This window comes from Nesoenas mayeri, assembly GCF_963082525.1.
Source record: "Nesoenas mayeri genome assembly, chromosome: 3".
NCBI lineage: Eukaryota > Metazoa > Chordata > Aves > Columbiformes > Columbidae > Nesoenas > Nesoenas mayeri.
This window is the reverse complement of record NC_137544.1, coordinates 95727124-95748336: the sequence shown is the minus strand read 5'-3', so window position 1 is coordinate 95748336 and position 21213 is coordinate 95727124. Positions and strand designations below refer to the sequence as shown.

Below are 21213 nucleotides of genomic sequence, written 5' to 3'. Positions count from 1 at the left end.
TCCTATGAGGGAAAGAAGAAGAAACCAGAAATCAGGGAAAGAGCTGAGATCAAGAAAGCTCAGATCAACAACTGAAGAAAGAATTTTCATTGCAGGACAAAGTTAAAATCAGGGATACTGAGTATTATTAGGTGTCTTCTCAAAAGTATTTTCTCCTGTTTACTGTTCACATTGTGGACATCCATTCATCGTTTTAAGTAAGGTATTCCATGATAATCATGTCTGTTGGTAGGTGACCTTACTTTGTGTTAGATCCGTAAGCTGCACTAGAATTGAAAATAACAGGTTTTTGAGTCTCTGTTTACAGGTTTTTTTCTGTTTGCATAGTCAAAATTCAAGAAGAGTGCTAACAAACTCATCAAGAAAAAAGCAAGATAGGAAGCTACATTTTTACCTGCTCAAAATATAAGCCTCATGATCACATGTCAAATTGTAAAATATTAACACTGGAATTCCTAATTGTAATTGGTACAACATGAATATAAACTTAGCTACAATGAAGCTTTCATCTCATGACACCATTACAGTGCTACCAGCTGCTTTTCATCTCCATAGAGATCTGCATTCAATCTATCGGTAAATCTATCTGTAGGCCACTTTGATACTGAAGCTGCACTGTGGGAAATGTAATATTTAGACCAGAAGTTACTACTTGTTTGAAATAATCTGTCTATGTAAGTTTATTTTTATAGCTCTGTCCTCTCTTCCTCTATAAAGAAAGACTGTGTGTATTTTAATAAGTGAGGAAAAAAAGGACTAAGGTTCCATAACAGCAAAAGGCTTTCAAGGTCAGTGAAGTACCGGAATAGCCTAGTAAGAACTTTGTAAAATCTTAGATTTTTAAGAACTTAGATGAACTGTCAAGGTATTGATGATCTGGCAACAGTGCAAGGAGCTGTCTATTCAGGATGCCTCCAGGATATTAATGCTAAAACTCTAACCTATTTTTGTCAATTTAGCCACAATAAAAATACATTATTAACAGTAAACACAAGCTAAAAAAACCCAAAAAACAAACAACAAACAACAAAACAACAACACATTAGCAGATAAAGTCTATTTTAAATATTTGGTTCAAAGGTCTATCTTACTAAATTACAAATTTTCAGCTTTCCCATTTTATATCACAGAGCTTTGCACAAAGGACTTCAATCTTTCCCATATATACCAGAGGACAGTACTTCATCACAAAGTTAGGTGCATTTTATTTGATCAACACACTGCTTTTCACTGAATTATAAGGGTAATATGTGTTATAATCTACAAAAACTTAGTTACTAATTCTCCAAACTACTGTCCTTTATGACTTCTTTGCATATATTATCTAGGAAAGAAACTTCAATTTTCAATAAACATATAATAAAACAATTTCAATTAAGTGGTATTTGTATTTCACATATTCCTATTGTATGAAAGCTGGCAATCAGAAGAGAATACTCTTTTTTCCCCAGTGCAAATGGAAGCAAACACATACAATACATGATGTCAGATCTGAATGCCTAAGAAGTATTTTCAGTAACGATGTTTCTGCTCTCCAACAACATAGAGAAACCTTTACTTGCAACAACAACAATGTATGTAAAATGTATTTATTTGTCTTCCTTCACCATAATTCCATGGCAACAGAGTATTTGTTACTTACATATTCATCTCCTACTGTTATTTTTCTATACCCTGAAGTTCTGCTAATAAATTCTGCTCTTAAGCCCACTGGAGTTAATCACAGGGAATAATGTGGCCGTGCTCTGCGGGCAGTTAAAGGTTCATTTTTCTCATTGCACAGGTTAAAACCATGCCTCTGTAGGCTTACGAAACAAGAACATCTGATTCTCTTGGCTTTTCAAAATATACACAGGAAAGATGAAACCTTGCTGACAATCCTTCAGCAACAAAAATCTGATTCACAGCATGTTACTTGTTAAAATGTCTCTCTCAAATTTTAAGTGTTAACGTTATACCACTAATCTCTTAAAGAACTTCTTTGCACGTTACTTTCTTCAGCAGCTCTGAGCCTGGAGCCCCATCCCCTGCTTCTGCTCTGAGAGTCAGGGAGGAGGACAACACTGGACCTAGAGCCTCCACATCCCTTCATGGTGGCTTAAGTACTCTATACTTCATAAAAACAAGTGTCAAAGCTGAAATACTTTGGAAAAAATATCAAGACCATTCCTGGGAAAGAGAACTTAAACCACCTGAAGAATTCAGCCCTGAAAACAGAAGCATGTAAAATAATTAGGAATGTCAAAGAATGGAGCTTTTTAGTTTTGAACCTCACTTACATGCTATACTGGACACTTGGATGCTTTTGTGGGGATGATTGCAGCAGTTCATCATTTCTGCTTCTGTTTCCCCTAATTCATGGAAGAACTGTGAGGATCAATATACTTGAAAAAAGGAAGTCCTCAAAAATATGATACTCATAACAAAACAGTTCCTTAAACTACACAATTGACACTCTCTCTGTACACTAATGCCTGCAGGAAGTATCAAATTTTTGTTTCTAAAGGTAGAATTCAAGCGTTACATGATGCTCGAAACAATACCAGATGTTTGAAATGATAAAATTCTAAAGATTAATAAAAATAAAATTTAGCAAAGATGTTGCAAAATAAGAATTAAATGAAGAAGCAAGTACCAAAAAAAGTCTTTAAGAAATCAAAACCAAACACTGCACTGTATGCCATTGTCTTTTTGAGGGTCTAGTGATTTAAAAAAATACCTGATTTTAAATGGTGTCAATGTTTTGAGGTGGCTTTTTTGTTCGTTTGTTTGGGGTATTTTTAAGAAAAGAAATACTTTCAAAATAGTACAAAACTACCTATCTTCACAACATGCTAGGGAGGAAATTCCCATTCCTATTGTAGATGGCTATTTGTACAGTAAAATTAAGAGAAGATACGGTTATCAGGATTTTGCTTTAAACCAATAACCTGAACTTGCAAACACAGAAACATATAGTTTTTACTGTCATTTATGACAGGCTTTTTTACTTAATACCAAATGTTCCAATAAGGTAATGTTCATTCATGTACTTAACACTTTAAGTATTAATATCTACGTCAACTGAAATCACAAACATGGAAGTAAATATACTAAGAATATTTCCATTATGCAATTTAATTTCAGGAAACAAAAAATATTTATTTTGGGTAGAATGGCATGCTTTAAAACTTACCAGGGTTTCCTATTCACAAGTTCCAATTGAAAAATCTTTAGCAAAGAAATTCATTCAACATTGATGGCATTCACAACAAACATGATTTTTTTTTAATTATTAAACTTCTGTTAATGTAGTCGAAAATCAGATTACTTCAAGTGATAAAATTCACATTTCTCATCAAAAGCTCCTGCTTCTACCTTGCTTTTTACTTTCAAGAGAAAAAACCTTCTGGATGCAGAATTTTACAAAATATCTTTTCTTAAATGAAACACTGGAAAATGGACTTCAAATTAGAAATAATAATTCTTTCATTCACCACAATCAAGGGAGTAAAACCTTAAAAACTCTATACAAAACTTTCATTTACCATAGATACTATAATGCACAGAGATATAAAACCTCCTCAGGTACATGGTGATACTACATGAATTTCATGTTCATGTAACTTAAAATGAATTTATTTCAATCCAAATTAAAACCTTTGTGGGTTTTCTAAGAAGAAAAATACTGTATTATTAAAATAAGGCTTGTTTTCAAACTTCAGGATACCATAATTTAGCCATAAAATGAAAATGACAAAATAAAATGCATACATTCTTAATAAAGGAAAAAAAAATTCCACTTTTGTGAAAGATTTTGAACAAGTTCACAGGGAGATTTCTGTGTTGCTTTTCATATTTCATGAGAATTTGCTATGAGTACTTTATGTCTAAAAATTTTTAAAACGATCAGGTCTGCAGAACAATTCTCTACAGAATGGGAAATGTCTTAAGTTTTCTATAATTTCTATTTGTCTGCATTTAAATTACACTTTTGGCTTCCTTGCCACATGACGAAAGGTCACCTAGTTGTTCCCTAGACTTAATGGGACTGAAATTTGCACAGTAAACCCGAGCGGCAGTGGAGGCAATTGGACATGAATGTACAATGGAATTCACAGCATTTACAAAAGCGCCGTGTTTTTACATTGCTAAAGTCTACGAGCTTTTTATACAGGCAGGGGTGAGGGGAGGAAAAGAGGCAAGAGGCCTTTTATTATTGAATTCTGTTTTCTGAGATAAGACACGTAGCACAAAGAAACATTCAAGCACTAAAAGCTGTTAGACGTTCGTGCAAGTGATTTAGTTAAGAACATCTGACACGAAATGCAGAGGTTTTAGAGGCACCCCTGATAGAGCTACGCTAACAGCTCCTACCCAGCCCACCCACACCTGCCCCTCGCTCCACTCCCTGCCAAAAACACCGAGATGTCACTGTGGAAGAGATTCCAAGACCACAGACTTCTTTATCTGGACAGAGTATTGTCATTTAGAGTTACTCTCTGTGCTCGCTGTGGAGATCAATGGCAAACAACTTCATTTTTCTCTCTTGGTCACACTCTTTCAAACTGAGAAAAGAGGAAAAGGATTCAGTGATCAAAAGTAAGTGTAATTTAGGAGTAGTCAATCTCTGGACTAGTAGTTGATTGCATAAGCATTCAAACAATTATTTTTCACAATGGAAAAATAAAGGTATTGTCCTGGTTTTGTTAAAAACAAGTTTCTCTTTTAGTGAATTTGCCTGTCAGCTAAAGCCTTCATATTAACTGCATTTTCCTGGAGAACCAGACACATGTTTTGGTAAAACCTAGCAATGGAATGCAAACTTATTGATAAGCATGGATGGACATCTTGCAAGAGGGGCGACGAGAAACAAGTGACCAAGAAACTGACGAACTGTGTATAACATTCCATTCACGTGAATACTTCGTATAAAATGGGAGATCACGAGGATCTCGTCCCTTTTTCCTTTTCCTTTTCCCTATGGCCGACATTAGGAGAGGACCTTGCTAGTCGTCCCTGCGAACTGAGGCCTAGTGACAGACTGAATCCAGCTCCAGTTGGCTGCAGAGTCCAGTCCAGGACTTTGGGTGCCGGCTCTGCAGTTGCTGAGACTTTAAAGATTGGTTTTGTATATTTTGTATTATTTTCTCTATTCTTATTAGTAGCATTAGTAAAACATCTTTTATTTTTTCCAACTCTCTTCTCTCTGTCCTTCTTTCCCTCCCGATCGCCTGTCCTTACTGGGAAGGGGGAAGAGGAGGTTAACAATACATCTGCCAGGGTTTTATTGTCACCCCTCAATCTAACCCTTGACAGGTATGCTTGCAGAGCATTTGTCAGTTAAACTATTTGCAATTAACAGTTCACCCAGCTCTGATTTAATCTGCTAGTAGTACCCCTTTTGATTTGTTCAGGCCATGCTTAATCTCATGATGTAAGGATCATCAGGCATTTGCAGTTTGAAGGCATCTGCCTCAGTTCTTAGAGCCATCACACACACCACAGCGAAGGGCAGGAGGTGGAGATAAGCTGGATTCTCCTGGGCCAGCAGACAGCTGAGTAAGTCCAACAGAAAGACAGGGACTGTGAAAGAGGCAGCTTAAGGTCAGCCGTGAAGGCCAAGCCTGACAAGCTCACTAAGGCTGAAAGGATCCCTTGCTAAAGGCAAACCAAGAACAGAAATGTTTCTCTGATACCAAATACAGGTGGCTTGAATTTACAGAAGTAGTGATTACCCGGAGATCCTCAAGTCTGAAATGAAGAACACCTACAAAGACCAGGAATAGAAGAATCACCCAGTAAGTAAACCAAAAAATGAAAATCCAAAGTTCCACAAATGTGTAAGTTATAAATTTGCAGACGAGGTAAATTCATCTGTGCAACACCTCTGATTTGGGTTTTCCCCATTGGAAATAAACTGGAGGAAAACAGCACATGCGCTTTGGTGAAGGGTGCTCAAACCTGCAAATGGAACTGCTTCTGTGTTTTTCTTTTTTCTTGCTTCCTTGAAAGATAATAAAAGCAAGAAGATGTTTGTGTGTGTGCATACACACAAACACAAAAGAATTCAAGTTATAAGAGTTGTATCACTGCTCTTTGAAATTGCAATCCAGGTTGGGGGATCATACTTATGCCACAGAAAATGATAGTCTGAGAACCTTACAGACATCTGATGAAATTATCATCTTTCTAGCTTTATATATTGATGAGCTTTTTCCATTTTTTTTTTAATGATTATCAAAACTAGACATACAATTCTTGACAATATGTTTGTCACTGATGGACTGGCTTTTTGAGGGAATAAGAGTATTGCTTAAAGGATTACTCTGATTTAATCTAGACCAGTCATTCACAGCCTGTCATTTGACTGTGGCATTTTAGAGACTGAAAAGCATCATCATACACTCAAAATAGTAATACCATATCTGAAACATAGCTTCCATTATCTGCTGACCCAGATATCAAAGATTGTGGGGAACAAACTGCATAAGTAACTTTTTTTTTTTCTCATTGATTAAAATCAAAAGATACCAGCTTTTACTTGTTGTTTTACTCACTGCACAGATATTAAGATAGAGAGACAATCATCTTTATTCTGGCTACATGACCAACTGATGATTTTGACGAATAGATGAAATTCTTTACATTGCTGACTTCAAATAATTCTCCCAGTATCCTACATTCAGGGTAGGAGCTTGCCTCCCATTTTGATATCAGTGAGGTATTTGAAAGTTAGTGTTAAATTCAAGTTCTGGTTTTGCTAACATGTTGAAGAAAGTCCTAGTGTTATGCTGGCTTTTTTTTTTTTTTTATAAACCTCTCAAAACTTGAAGGCCAGGTGGACTTTGCGAATTCAGCCATTATAGTGGCATTCACATCCAGAATTGCTTTGACTGTCCAAACTGGTCAGCATATCCCAGAAATGGTATATAAGTACCACCCTGATAGCATTTTTATTAGCTCCATTATAACTGCCAACAACAACTGGAATAAAATTATTCTTCTGGTATCTTACAAAAAAGCCCAGCAATAAAGGCTAGAAATGAAGATTAATTGAGAAATGTGATGGATGTACAAGATTCAACTAAGGGCTCTCAGCACCTCCTAAGAAGGCAGAAGCTTGCTTCCAGAGAATTAGAGTTTTTAATCTCGAAAAGCTTTATACTCTTTAAATTACTGACAGAACAGGAATCACAAACCTAGACATGACAGAATGATAAACCCCGAATTGTCGCTTTGTGGAAAGCTTCCTGAGCTGATCTTGGACTTGCTTTTCTACAAACACACTGTGGCCCACAACTACAATGGTGTGAGGCAGAGTATTCTGAGGACAAAGATCCTTCTCTTGATCATAGCAGAGATAGCGAATAACTCATGAAAGGGCTGAAGTACTGAATTTAGTCATGGAGTTTAAAGCAACTCGCAAGGATTACTGCCTCTTACTCTGGATTGACTGAAATAACTGGATATGAATTTCTGTACAAGTTGAGGAAACATTCTAGCATTTTTGAATAGCTCGCTTGAGAGGCTTGTTCAGTCTGTGACAGAAATAACTGTATTACCCTCCATGACAGTAATCTATTATCAAAAGCAAGGAGCATACATTGAAAATGGTCAACCATTTCACTCCAGAGATGATAGAATGGCTGCAGTCACCTGAGACAAGTTCCAACTGTAGAAAAAAAATATTGAAAACTACATAGGAGTGTTCTACCAAGCATCAAGATTATTCTATATGGGACTGAAACAGTCTCCTAGTCTCACAGGTGGTCCAGGGCCTCTTGAATGAATAGACTAATCATATGCAAGGATTTTCCATGAATTATCAGATGTATTTACATAAACCAAGAGCAAATAGCACTGATTTGGAAAGTCAATTCATTTTTAACTGTGACAACTGAACTTATCTAGCGGGTCCTGATCATCTGGTCAGATGCTATTTGAGTTCTTGAAACCTGAGTCTGTCAGAAAGTGCAGGCGCACCACTGGCTTTAGAACACAATAGTCGCAGTTGTCTTTGGGTTCCCTTCCCAACATCCTGATGAAGACCTGAGCAGAGAGCATCACGGGTTAGCGCTTATCTTCCCAGCTGCCAGGAGCAGCGCTCAGGGAACACCACATGAAGGCACACAGGCTGAGGCCACCGTGGCACTGGGAAGACAGCACCTCATGCCTGCCAATACCGCCGTGAAATCCTGCACAAACAGCCAGACACGGGCAGTCTGCTTCATTTGCCAAGTACTGCCAAGTTCTCCTGCAGCCTCACTAACATGATCACCATTTTCCAATCACCTAATAATTTTATTAAAAAAAACTTGCAAGAGTCATCTTTCTTATTGTATCAAAGGACTAATTCTGATCTTCCATGTTTTACAGCACTAACTCAACTGAACTCAGCAAGCTATTCCTGAGATAAGACTGTGCTCAATGTTTAAAGATAATTGCCCCTTGCTTTGATGGACATAATTTTTACAAGCTAACTAAAAGCATTTATGTACCATCACACAGGAACTGATCCTTTTAGGTGTAATTCCAGTTACATTAAAATACTATGAGCAAAATATTTTTAGTCTTTTTTTTTTTTTCCCTGCTAGACACATCTTAGTCATTTTTTTTGTTAGCTGTTTTAAAGTACCATACTGGTAGCTGCTATTTATTTAAGATATGTTTATACACACGATTGTTAGTATTTAGCCTTCCAAATACAATACTGAATAGACCATGCCACACGAACACCATAGTAAAGTCACCAATACATGTAAGGTATAAGAATTTGCACAAAACCTGACAGCTTGACTCTATAATGGACAAGAGTTCCCAAGAAAGAAATGCCAGTCCAAAAGCTTCTTTTCTGAGAAGTTTATAAACTGATAAACATCCATTACAAAGAATGCCTTAAGTACAATGCATAAACTAACATATACTAGATAATTAACCACTGTCCACAAAGTGGAGGGAGGTGTGCATGTGTGTGCAGGAGCGAGCATTTGTATTCATTGGATGCATGAATTCCTTTACTCAAAAAACTGTAAATAAAGTAACTCTCAGATACTCTGGATATTAATATTGAAGATACACAAAATAACTGGTTTTGCACATACAATTGCCTACACCCTCTACTCCTTGTTACGGGGATCATATCTGGAAGTTTAGTAGGTTACAAATGGAGAGTACTATAGAAAGAAAGACAAATAAATGTAACTCTCCACAGTAAACATCTTGTTACTGACAATACATAAAGAAAAACTACTAGAGTTGCTTAGCAGGAAGAGGTACGTTTTGGTCGTCCAAATTTCACTTCCAAAATCAATTGAAAAAATAAAACCCCAACTGTTGTTATTCTACACCAAAAGCAACCTATGGGGTGGTGAAGAGGATTACACTTGTTTTTTTTGATCTTTTCCAAACAGATTTCACTTAACAAACCGCTTGTATGTTTTTATAATCACATCATACTGGAGGCGGTTGTTCACTGTCAGGAAAATTTCTCTGGGTGAGAAGAACGAAGAGCAACTAAAACCAGGTCCATGGGGACTTCCTGAAGAAAAATAAACTACATCACAATAGATTCTAAACTCCAAAGCGGGTGAACAAATATTTGTCTACAATTGCACTAAAAGGAAAATTTCTCTAAAGCATCAACAAAAATCTTCCTAAGAAAACTATACTCAAACAAAACCACAACGTATACCCTGCTGTTGACTTCTGATGCAACGGCCAATTTCCATCAAATCTGAAAGGGACGCTGTCTCAGATGCCAGTGACACCGGCACTTTGGCAAGCCCGTATTGGTTCTGTTGCTTCCTCCTCACTCAAGCGCACGCTCAACTCGGAAGGAAGCGTGTGAGAAACAAGGAGGCTGAGGAGAAATTCCCTGTTTTGTAGGAAAACTGCACCAACGCGGGACTGTTAAAGACCATCAGCAATAGGACTGGTGGTAAGAGCTGCTCATGGAAGACATTATATGCAACGTAGGAAGGTGAGGAACATGGTGAAATCTTGAGAGAGACAATTTGTGAATATATTTGTAAATTTGAAGCAATGTGTAGCTTTGAAACCTATTTAAGGAACAATAGTCTCATGTACTCACCATAACATGCACTTGTCCACATTTTAACAATAATCAGAGAGTTGCAGGCCCTACTCATGTGAGGACTATGTTTGAAAGGCACTGAGCTTGTTGGTCTACCTTTAACCAGATTCCCTTGTGAATAGCTTTAAGGTATAACCGAAAAACCACTAAACCTCACAGGATACTTACTGTTCTTATACAATCAGAAGGCAGATGATTAGCTAATACATTAATAAAATATCTGGCACAGACAGAAGCAAATAAAATACATTTCTGCAGATGAGATTAGCAGAGATGTTTCAATGGATTAGGAAGTTTCAGTGACAGAGGGTATATTTAAAACATAAAATCCATATAATGAGAAGCAGTGGAAAAAAACAGGACAACTGTAATGTGTCCAAGAAATATCTTTGTGAGAAGGCTGTCAAAAATAAACACCTCTCAGCAACAAAGCACTCTGCAACTGAACAAGGCAATTTTAATTCACAAGTTACCTCATAATGGATTTTGTAATTACAAATATCTCTGAACAGCTGGATCTCTCCAAATTTAAATACCACTTACCTTCTATTAAATAACTCCTGCCTGGCATTTATCATTAGTTGGACATAAATATTGCTGTTAGTTTATTGTAGGAAAAGGACAGTTGAGAATGAGTACAAGCAATGTGTATAAATAGACCCAGAGGCAAACACCTGAGAAGGGTAAGAATTAATTAAGCTCAAGCACCCTGGCTGGCATAAGAACAAATGGTAATAAATCGGTCATGAAGAAATTCAGGTTGGAACTGAAACAACCTGATGTTTTCAGATAAAAATTCACAGTTTCGCTATCAGAATGACCTGGCTGTTTGCAATAACAAGGGCTTGAACTCAAGTGGCCCAGGATGGCCCCCACTTTCAGTCAGATATCCTAAAAATGCAACAAATTTCAACACATTTCATCCTGTAGTAAATCTGCTCACAGAAAAAATATGATATAGCCTATAAACAATAATAGAAAACCACCTATAAACTCAGAGGTGAATGACACTAAAAACTGATTTGCATAGTTCCAGAAAACCATGGATCCTCATTCAAGTTGGAAACTGCGAAGGTTCCTTTCCAGCAACAGGTAGGGCTAAGATATAATAAATCTGCCTAAACCCCATCACAGCAACAAGCTCTGGAAGATCCTTTCACTGCCAACCAATATTCTTTATTCTTGTTCCTTCCCCCAAAAAAACCAAGGAGAGAAAAATTCAGACACGGCATCCCTTACCGTCATAAAATATATATAACAAATTTCTTATCTTTGGTGCCTTCTGGAATTTTACTCTCCCTGCCACAAAAGCTCAAGAAAACACACAAGAATAACCAATGCATATATGGGATACACCAACCAATCAAAAGCCTGGCCCATTCATTGGCCTGTTCACTAACTTGGGTAAATTTTACGCAAGAATCTATCAAAAATGCACTCAAATTTAGCAAGTACACTTAGAATATTCAAAGCTTTGTTTCATGGTGCATTTTTTTCCTAGCTGTGAAACTAGCAAACTCCACATTAGCAAAGTTCATACTAGGGAGGTGAACCACTTCATCCTTGGACTAGACTGATTTGTACTTCTTAAGAAATCATAGAAAAGCCATTCTATTGTCAGTTGATCCTCCATCAGATCTACATTTCAGTTTCAGCTTTTACTAATTCTAATTAATATATTTTTATTCATTAAATACAACAGCATGTTTTGCCTGTCTTCCATGATACTTGTGTTCAATAGAAATGCCATTTCAATTGATCCAAAGATTTTTGGAAAAAGCAGAACAAACTAACTGCACTGGTTCACCCGAAAAAAATATTTTCCTTTCTTTCCCTTCTCCTCCTCTTTTATTGATAGTTCAAAAAACACACACAAAACCCTTCAATGTCCAAATACAAATGCTATATCACTTTCTCTTTCCCTTGAAAATCAATTGCTTAGCATGTATGCAGCCCTTATGCAACAAACATTCAAGCACTCTAGTCTAGGAAGCCCTGACCACAACATCCCATTCACTTTCTAGACAAAAGCATACTTACAATACTAACTAACTAAGAATACTTACAAAGCTAACTAAAAAATACTTACAAATACTAACAAATACAAAAAAGAAAAAGTAGATGCTGATCACTGCCCATATAGTGATCTGCTGTGTTTTTTGATAGTAATACCTAAGTTAACTCTTAATTACTGTCACTTTGCTTTATCAAAAATAGTAAAGTTATATTACTTTGGAGGACAAAAAATAGTATTAATCCGATAGTAAGTGTTGTGTGGCTTTGTTTGTTTGGTTTTGGTTTTTCCAGTAAATAAAAATTCTGTTCAGTTTGAACTACTTTTCACAGCCTTTCACTTCAGACTGAACAAGACATCAATTATTTACAAGGTTCTAATCTGAAGTTATTAAAAATGGCTTTGTGCTCTCAAAATTCCTCTTTCCTATCTTTCTTCCTTGAAAGGAAAATACCTATTCCAACCAAGATTTAACTGCAACACATGGAGGGCGCTCACCAGTATAGTTTTGTTTTCCCCTCCTTTTTAAAAAAAACAAACATTTAAACGGTGTGGGTAACAGAGTAAAGATTATGCTATTAAATACACATCTATGTATTTGCATGTGTACATAACATTCAACACTATATCCCTATTTACAGACTTGAAATTTCTAAGTAATTGAAAGGAAAAAAAATATGTGCAGATTTTGCAGGTGGAAAGTGATTGTACTTACAGCAGCTCTAAGGAAATTATTGTTGTGTTAGTACGGTGCTATGACTGTTGAAAAAAAATCGAGCGGATGTGATGGCTCTATAAATATACACACTATTCTTACAAAATTCAGGACACTGCGTATCATGGCATTCTTATTCTGCCTCATTTAATACTCACAGACGGACTGTAAGAAGGTTCCAGTATCACTGGCACTGACATCTTCCCTTGAAGATTCAATTTTGTTAAGTAAAAAATCTTTTCTCCCACAATCCTCTCTTTTTTCATGCGACGTACGCTGTACAGTCTAAAGCGAACTGCATAATTCCCAATCATCTCAGACTCAACGTGATTAAATTTGAATGTCTCTGTGAAGACAGGGCACGGTCCCCGCTGGATGCTGGTTTTTGCTCTCTGCTTCTTTATAGGGAGAAGAACTAGGTGTACTTGCCACGAGCTTCCACCTGCCCTGCTGTATGTGGGAATGTCTGTGACAGCTGTCACTGTCACCAAAAGCTTCTGTTCCTGTGAGTCATAGTCAAAAGTCACATCCAGTGTGCCATATTTAGCTACTGGCTCAGGATCAAAAGGTTTAGGAAGCTGTGAAGATGATCCTCGAGCTGACATATCCTGAAGAAGAAGAAGAAAAAAAGCTTTTTATTTATTTATTTATTGCATTCCATTATTAAACCTAGTGTGGAAATATATGGCTTTCTCTAAGCAATACGACAGGACTACGATCTTTTTGTTCGTTTCATAAACAAGGTAATTAAACACCAAAAGCCCAAGGAGATGGCTGACAAGCAATGAAGAAGAAATCAAAAGACTTTACCTGGTCAATACCACCAAAAGCGAGAAGCCAACTAGACAAAGCTCAGACTAAATTAGGCTGTTATTACGACCTCTTTTTCTGTGCCCCTATGTTAAAATGCATATCCATTTGTTACAAGATAGAACTACCTTACTTCAGTGTGAGTATACATCATTTTTAAGTTAACATATCACTGTGCTTTAAGAGCCGGCTAGTGACTGAGAGCACAGTGAGACGCCAGCAAGCAATGCAGGAATTAAAACCCCTACTTGCACATGCAGCTCTTGTTGCCGCCCACAAGGGTTCTATAAAGTGCCAAAAATTATCATGGTTTTATTAATGTAATTTTACTGGGATTGTGTGAGATGCATCTGTTTAAAACACACCTTTTGATCTTTCTGTAAATGGCATTAGTCTTAAAACTGTATTTTAAACTTAAATTTAAGATTGCTTATTGTCACTTCAAATTTTGAACAAAATATTGATCCCATATATTGTTACAACAGCTAGTTCGGTAGTGACACTGAAACACAAAATATTTACAAGTACTGGTCAACCCACTGTTCATATAATAAGTTATTCCAAGTATGTAAAACAAACACATTGCCTGTGTATTTTCATATTACCAAAGATATGCTTATTCACATAAATGAATAGATGTCACAATAAAGCCTTTTGGATTTTTTAAAAAAATTATATTCTTATTTTAAACTGGTTGCTATATAACTATGGGAATTCATTCCTCTGAAAGCTTCACTATTCAATTTGTTGAGTGGTTATAAAAAAAGCTGGCAGTATTCTCAGTTCTTATTGAGTATGCTTACATTAATGACCACCATGACACAAACCAGGAAGAACTAGGATTAGATTTGCTGCAATTTGTTAGAGTTCAAGGAACATATGCACACACTGTGTCTTTACCAGCTATGAAGTTCATACAGATTGTGGTCCTAGCTGACCACAGTCAGGAGGACCTTGCAGCTGGGCCTTCCAGATGTTGCACCAACACCCCAGGTATGCAACATCAACTTAACAAAAGGCCTGCTAAGACAGAAACAGCTGCTGGCACGTCAGGACTGAGCCCTAATATGCACTTCAAAACTTCAGGTACAGACAAAAGACAAATCTGTACCAAAAAGAGCCTCTTCTGCACATGACATCACTAATATAGAGTCACCCACAGATGTCAGTGCAGTAACTGGTTGTTAAAGACATTTCAACGAATTATGTGTCAGAAATCTTCACAGTACAAACAAATAGATATTACAGTTCATGGCAGAAAAAAGGGAAGTTAAGTGGACCAAATCTCTATACTACCATCAACAATTTAAAAATGTGTGATAATTTTTTTCATAAAACACATTTTTCATTATGGGGTGTTCAGTTCAAAAAGTGTTAACAGCTTTTTTTTTTTAATTTGTGTTGTTTGAAAAATTATGTGGGGGAAAAAAAAGAATTTTGACTACCATCCTTATAGTGAACTTTTCTGACTGATTTAAAAAAATAATTCTCTCTTACTGGGAGCTTGTTCTAAAGTTAAGATGCCATAAAGAGAACTATAAAGAATAATCAGAAATTCTATTGTAGTATTTTCTGACAAACTAATTTCTGTTTAAAATAGGCTGCAATATTAGTGTTCATGCAACTGTGCATTGACGTTGAGATAAAAAAAGCTCTCCAAAGGTTGCACTGCATGACGCTTCAGAACACGCAACGGTTTTCATTTACCTCTGGACTAAGGACAGCTGTGCTATCACTCGGTACATCCTCTTCGTATCCTTTGTTATGGAAGCTTTCTATTTCGTGTCCTGTGCTTCCCTCACTTGGGCACTTATATGAACATCTTGGACTGTTGCTACAGTGGGAAAATTCACATTTGCTGTCTCCGACTTCAGAAGGTGTACATGAAAGATGAGGAGAACCACTATCATCCTGGTACGGAGGCGGCTGCAGTTCATCTAGCGGAGGTGTTCTTCTCATCCTTTGAATGCAGTTTGCTGAGAATAAGTGAAAATTCTTTATTTACTTTCTGATTATTTACTGTTGAAACAGTTCTGTGGAAAATGGTAAGTCTAAATACCTGGATAGAGTATTTAAAAATCAATAGATGTCTTTTTTTTACTTTGCATTTCAAATTAGATAACAAATACTACTGAAAAGTATGTTGAAAAATGAAAATGAATGATCTCACAGATGAAAGAGATTTAGATAAGTATTAAGTATATCGTCACAACGGATTGTATAAACTGTACCTAAACAAATATAGCACAAATACGACACAACAAAAATTTTAGGCTTGAATTTCAGGGATGCTTACCTTGCAAAAACCTTTGGATATCTTAAGTCAGATTCTGTGCAGGTGGAATGTAGACCAATTAAGGAAACAAAATGCACTCCCTAAAGCCATGATTTCAAACCTTTGATTACCTCCCACGCAGTTGCTCACCCAGGGAGATATTAAACTCTGAAGACAAGGTACTAATAAAGGCAGACACATGCCTTTTCACACAAGTGAACTCTGCTCACCAGCGAATTTAACAAGTGAGGCACTGCCTCAGATTCTTTTTGACTTGTTAAGGACAGCTAAAGGGTATGTATTCAGTGTCTACAAGTTAGACACTAGATCCAGTCACTACAGACAGTGGAAAAAGAATCATGAGCAATCTTGTGCCTGGGATGAATACTTGATGCTGATCACCTTTGCTTCTCACACTAGATAGATAGATAGATAGAAATGTGGTTATACATCTCCACAGAAAATAAACCTGATGCATGGCTGTGGATATAGTAAGTTAATTCCAAATAATTACATTTCAATTTTTGATGTCATATTTTATGATGCAGCATTGCACAGTTGACTAGAAGTAGGAAAAGACAGCAAGGTGTGCAGTAGCTGAAATGAAAGGAATACCAAAGAGAAGTAAAAACCTGTATCACATTTTGTTTACACCTTCTCTAGAGGTTTTAATGAAGATTTTGATGACCCTCACTCATAGAATTAACTTATACAAAAAAATTTCAAAGCAACTGTGTTTTCTGCTGCCAGACATACCACTTTCACTCCCAGAAAAATCTACCAAAAAAGGAAGTTAACAAAAGCATTAACATTAGGATAATGCAAGCTTTGATTTCAGATTCATCTAAGAAAGAAACTGATCTTCTTTCCCACATGACAAAGGTGGTACATTTTAGTTTCATCATCAGTTTTTTCTATATAAATTTTTCCTGCCTGTGTCCTAAATTCTCACCAAGTATATCAACCTTTTAGCTGCTTCGGAGGTAATTACCAGTCATTCGACATATCACATAAACAAAGCGAGAATGTGTAAGAGTTACCCGTTACGGAACGAGGCTGAAAACACAGTAATATGGCTCTCTTGGGAAACAAACAGTCTTAGGGAAAGGTTCTCTTTTGTTCTCCTTTCCTTTAGAAGCCTGGGTCATATCAGACTTTCACAAGCTGGAAATTTTCACAGCGTTTGGAACTTGATGTAAGCCCACACCACCATGGTTTTGGTGCACACTGTCCATGGGAACCAAAGCTAGACCCATGGGTTAGAAGGGAGCCAATGCATTGCAGATCGCCAGAGCTGGGCAACAGGACAGGGAGAGGACAGCTCGTTATGGAGCACAGATAACTACAAGCCTCGAGATAACTGGGGAATGAATGCCCTCCTCTATTTCACTGGGTTCCCAGTGGATCTCCTCTTAGCTTTAGCTAAGGCAAATGAGTAATTAAAACACTCCTACCAGATGATACCACAGTCAGGAATCTTCTCTTCTCTGATAAACCCATCAGAGCCAGCCTACCACTCAGTGTGATTCCAAATTACTGTCACAGCGCCCCTGCAAAAGGTTTTCTGCTCTCAGTTCGCCAGCCCCGTGCCACTAACTCCTGAAACCCCAGTCTCACACAGCTGGAAAGGAAAACAGGGCAGGCAAGGAATCCTACACTCGAAACGTAGTCATTAGTCTAGCAAATAATCATAAAACCTCACATCTGTAACAAAGTTAAGCGGGACCGGCAGAATCTTGAAATCACCATGTAGGAATAGTGAGAAAACTTTATTTGCAAAACAGAGAAGAGATATGGGAAAGCACTTAAAAAAGAATAATTAGATAACTTGTGCCCATGAAACGAGATAGAAGTAATTTTAGAATCTAAACTGATATTTTAATCATCATAAAATCAACTTTTGACTCTCTATACCACAAAAATGGGACATCCTTTTCATAATTTATATAATTAAATATTCTAGCAAATTTAGAACAACAACAATTCTGCTCATTGCTGCTAAAAGGCAAAAACAGGATTAAATGAGGCAGTAAACACCATGTAGCTATGACTTAATTTCTTTCTTTTCACTTGTAGTCAATTCTACAAAGACTTTTAAACTCCCAGCTTTTCCACAATCTAACAAAATGAAAGCATGTCCGGGTAACTATCAACACCATTATTGTCTTACATGAGTAAATAAACGACTGTGTGACTCACTTTTTTCACTTTGATGAACTCCATTATATGTCCCTATGGGAAAACTGCACAGGCTGTGTGACAGAAAAGGTACTTTTAATGTAGGCGAGGAAGAAGTGAAGAAAATTCCTTTTAACCAGCTGTGATTCAAAAATCTCAGAAAAAGCTGAAACATTGGGACAGGTTTTAACTATTTAGTTTTGAAGGTTTAGTTTACCAAACAGAAATAGGATGTAAATTCTTAAAACAAATGCCCAGGTTTAAAAATCTAAGGACATCTATGTCTAAATGAGTATAAACTGGTTTTGAACAAAAGGTTTCTCTACATAAAAATATATCACAATTTTCACATTAATTTTCAAAGCGAAAATGTCTCCCTCTCCCCACAGCAAATGATGCAATAAAACGCAATAAAATGATGATTTCATGTTACATCTCTCTGAAGATACTGCAAATTTGAATTACATTAAGACATTCTGAAGACTGATGATATCAAAGACAAATGATACAACAGACAGAAGGGAATACAGTAACACCGAATCTGATACTGGGTAATTTCCTTAAAAATTACACAGAAGTAACAGCTAACTTCAACAATTAATCTGTCAAGAAAATTTTGCATAGGTATCCAAGTTTAAAATAAAAAAGCACTGCTAATGCATAGTGGCCTATCACTGATTTTATTGGAGAAAAACGTTTGGAGCTGAAAGTAATGCATGTTCTGAAGTGCTGGCATATTCATATGTAGAACCACTGTCTGTAACATACCTTGAACCTTGAATACTGTGACCAAGCCAAAGAATACCTCCCAAAGACCAGTGAATGTGGCTAATAACATCTGTTAAAGAGTTACTCTTAATAGGCAAATGGTTATGGTGAAAATCTAAAATTAATTGTTGCATCATATCTATGTCTGTTTCCCAAGAAACTTTCTGCTCTCAAAACAGATACAAAATAAATTTTGCTGGTTCCCTCAATTAAATTAATCATATTAAATTACCGTACCAGTTTGGACTAGACAGGGTGAAAAAACAGCCAACATTTATCCCAAACCTGGAAGAAAGGAATAATCACTAAGAAACCAAATCAGCTTTAGCCTGAGGTTCATACCAGCCAGAAATGGCAGAACAGAGGAAAGACAAAAAGATCCCACATCTGGTTTCCCACCCAAACTATGTGAAATAACTATTCATTCGCATAACACAAGTGAAACTAAGTTGTTTAGTAACAAACATTAAGTAAGATCTAAATCAAGAATACTGGGCATTGCTGTCAATAGGTTATTTTGAATAATCAATCTTTTAAGGGTTAACTACTTTAATTAAAATTTTCATCCTTCTTTAGTGGGCTGAAAAAAAATCACTCATATAGTGATAATCGTAAAGTCTTTGCTCAACAGCTTAAGAAACCAGAACTATAAGTGAAATATCTGACAAACACAAGCAGATCAGCTTTTTGCTGGTACACCCAGAAATTACAGCCTGTATGTTGTCATTAGGACATTTAAGCCAGAAGTAAATAAACTACTTCTTTTTAGTACCATTTGTTAAACAATTAAGTTTTGTTTGTTGTCATAAGTCCCTGTTCAGGGGACTGGCTGAAAGCCGAAGGGACGTGACACATATCTTGTCATTAACCTCAAGGGACTGCCAGTAAACCAAGCCCAAAATGAGCATTCCTGCAACATATAACTGACAACTACGAGGCAATACACAAACTTTTCCAGTAAGTTTTCTGGTTGGAATCACAATTTAAATATACATGAGCTTACTATAAGAAATGCTTTTTATTTAGGTTTTTAGTCACTATTTGAACTTTCTACTTCACGTGTTCCCCCCTTGTCCTCTCTGCCCTGGGCCCATGTGGACCATGCTCGGCTGTACAACACCATGAAGCTGGTGATGTTCCTTTCCACGTTCACAATGTTTAGACTTTGCTATCTTAATTTTCCCAAAGGTTGGTAGCAGCAGCACAAACCTAGCTTTATTTAGCCCATATTTCCTGAGTAATTCCAAGAACATCCATCTCTTAACATTTGGGAAAAGCAACTATCCTTGTGGGTTTATTTCCCCTACCTTATAAGCTGCAATTAACTACTCTTTTGCCACTTGGAGTCTCCCATATATATTACTTCTTTAAATATTCATACTATTGTGTGAAGTAGCATTATCACAAAACTTCTTTGGAGATCTCCTTTCCAGTTCTTTTAAAACAAATAATTACTATATAAATTAATAATTTTTGCAAGTCGTATTTTGTAATTATTAGAATATCTTCATACTCAAACAGTAACTTATCTTCCCCTAATATATCTCCACACACACTATGCTTCACAATTACTTTTTTTTTTAAACTAACATAAAATTCAAGTTTTCAAGCCTTCAAGGAGTTCTGTGTAAATGTTAAGACAATTTAAATAAAACATAAAATGAAATACATGTTTAAAAATTAAAGAAACTTTTCTTACTCTGAATGATTAAATACCCTTAGAGACTCCTGATATGCAGCACAGACAGTCCAAATGGAATTTTCATGTTTGAACTTTTCTACCATCCAAAAATATTATGTTGACTGAATTACTCCACATTATGAGTATAAAATATGAACATTTAATATTGAATGAAACCTTGGGGTTCTCCTTCCTTCAAAATGAAAAGCTTACATGCATCTTTGTGAGGAAAAACAAAGCAAAACATTTTATTTCTTAATAAAATGAATTACCTCAGCATTATTCTATTTATTTTCCAAAAGAGTTATGGCACAAGTCTGGCTTAATGAAAAAATGAGAATATAGGAGTGATATGGAGTCATTATGCCAATAGGAAAAAAAAAAAATCTTTTATGAGCTTTCTTTTTGCAATTGGGACATTTTAGTCTTTTATTCACAGCCGAACTATCTTCTCCATTAAGCAATTCTTAAACAAGAAAAGTAATATCTGCTTTTGTTTGTTTGCTGGTTTTTGTTTGTTTTTCAGTAAAAAAATAGTTCTCCTTAGTTTCCTAGTGTTTAGAAAATTCCATGCACTGTGAGCGTAACCTCAAACCTACAGAAGTCAAAACACTATTGGTGCCATTTGCATCTGATGTCACATGAAGTTCTTAGCACTGAACATTCTTCACCTTCTAAGGCTCATTCTACTGGGCAT

The 21213-nt window shown here is 36.3% G+C and overlaps 1 protein-coding gene across 3 annotated transcripts in view; it reads right to left on the bottom strand.

Annotated features, from left to right (window-relative positions):
* The window catches only part of SYT14 (synaptotagmin 14), a gene marked incomplete at both ends in the record, with an annotated part of 72173 nt that overhangs the window by 8187 nt on the left and 42773 nt on the right, over window positions 1–21213 (bottom strand). For all 3 annotated transcript variants that reach the window (XM_080342554.1, XM_080342555.1, XM_080342553.1), the window contains 2 exons: window positions 12963–13412; window positions 15322–15590. In XM_080342554.1, coding sequence (XP_080198680.1) covers window positions 12963–13412; window positions 15322–15590 — 719 coding nt within the window. The remainder of the gene's footprint in view (window positions 1–12962; window positions 13413–15321; window positions 15591–21213) is intronic.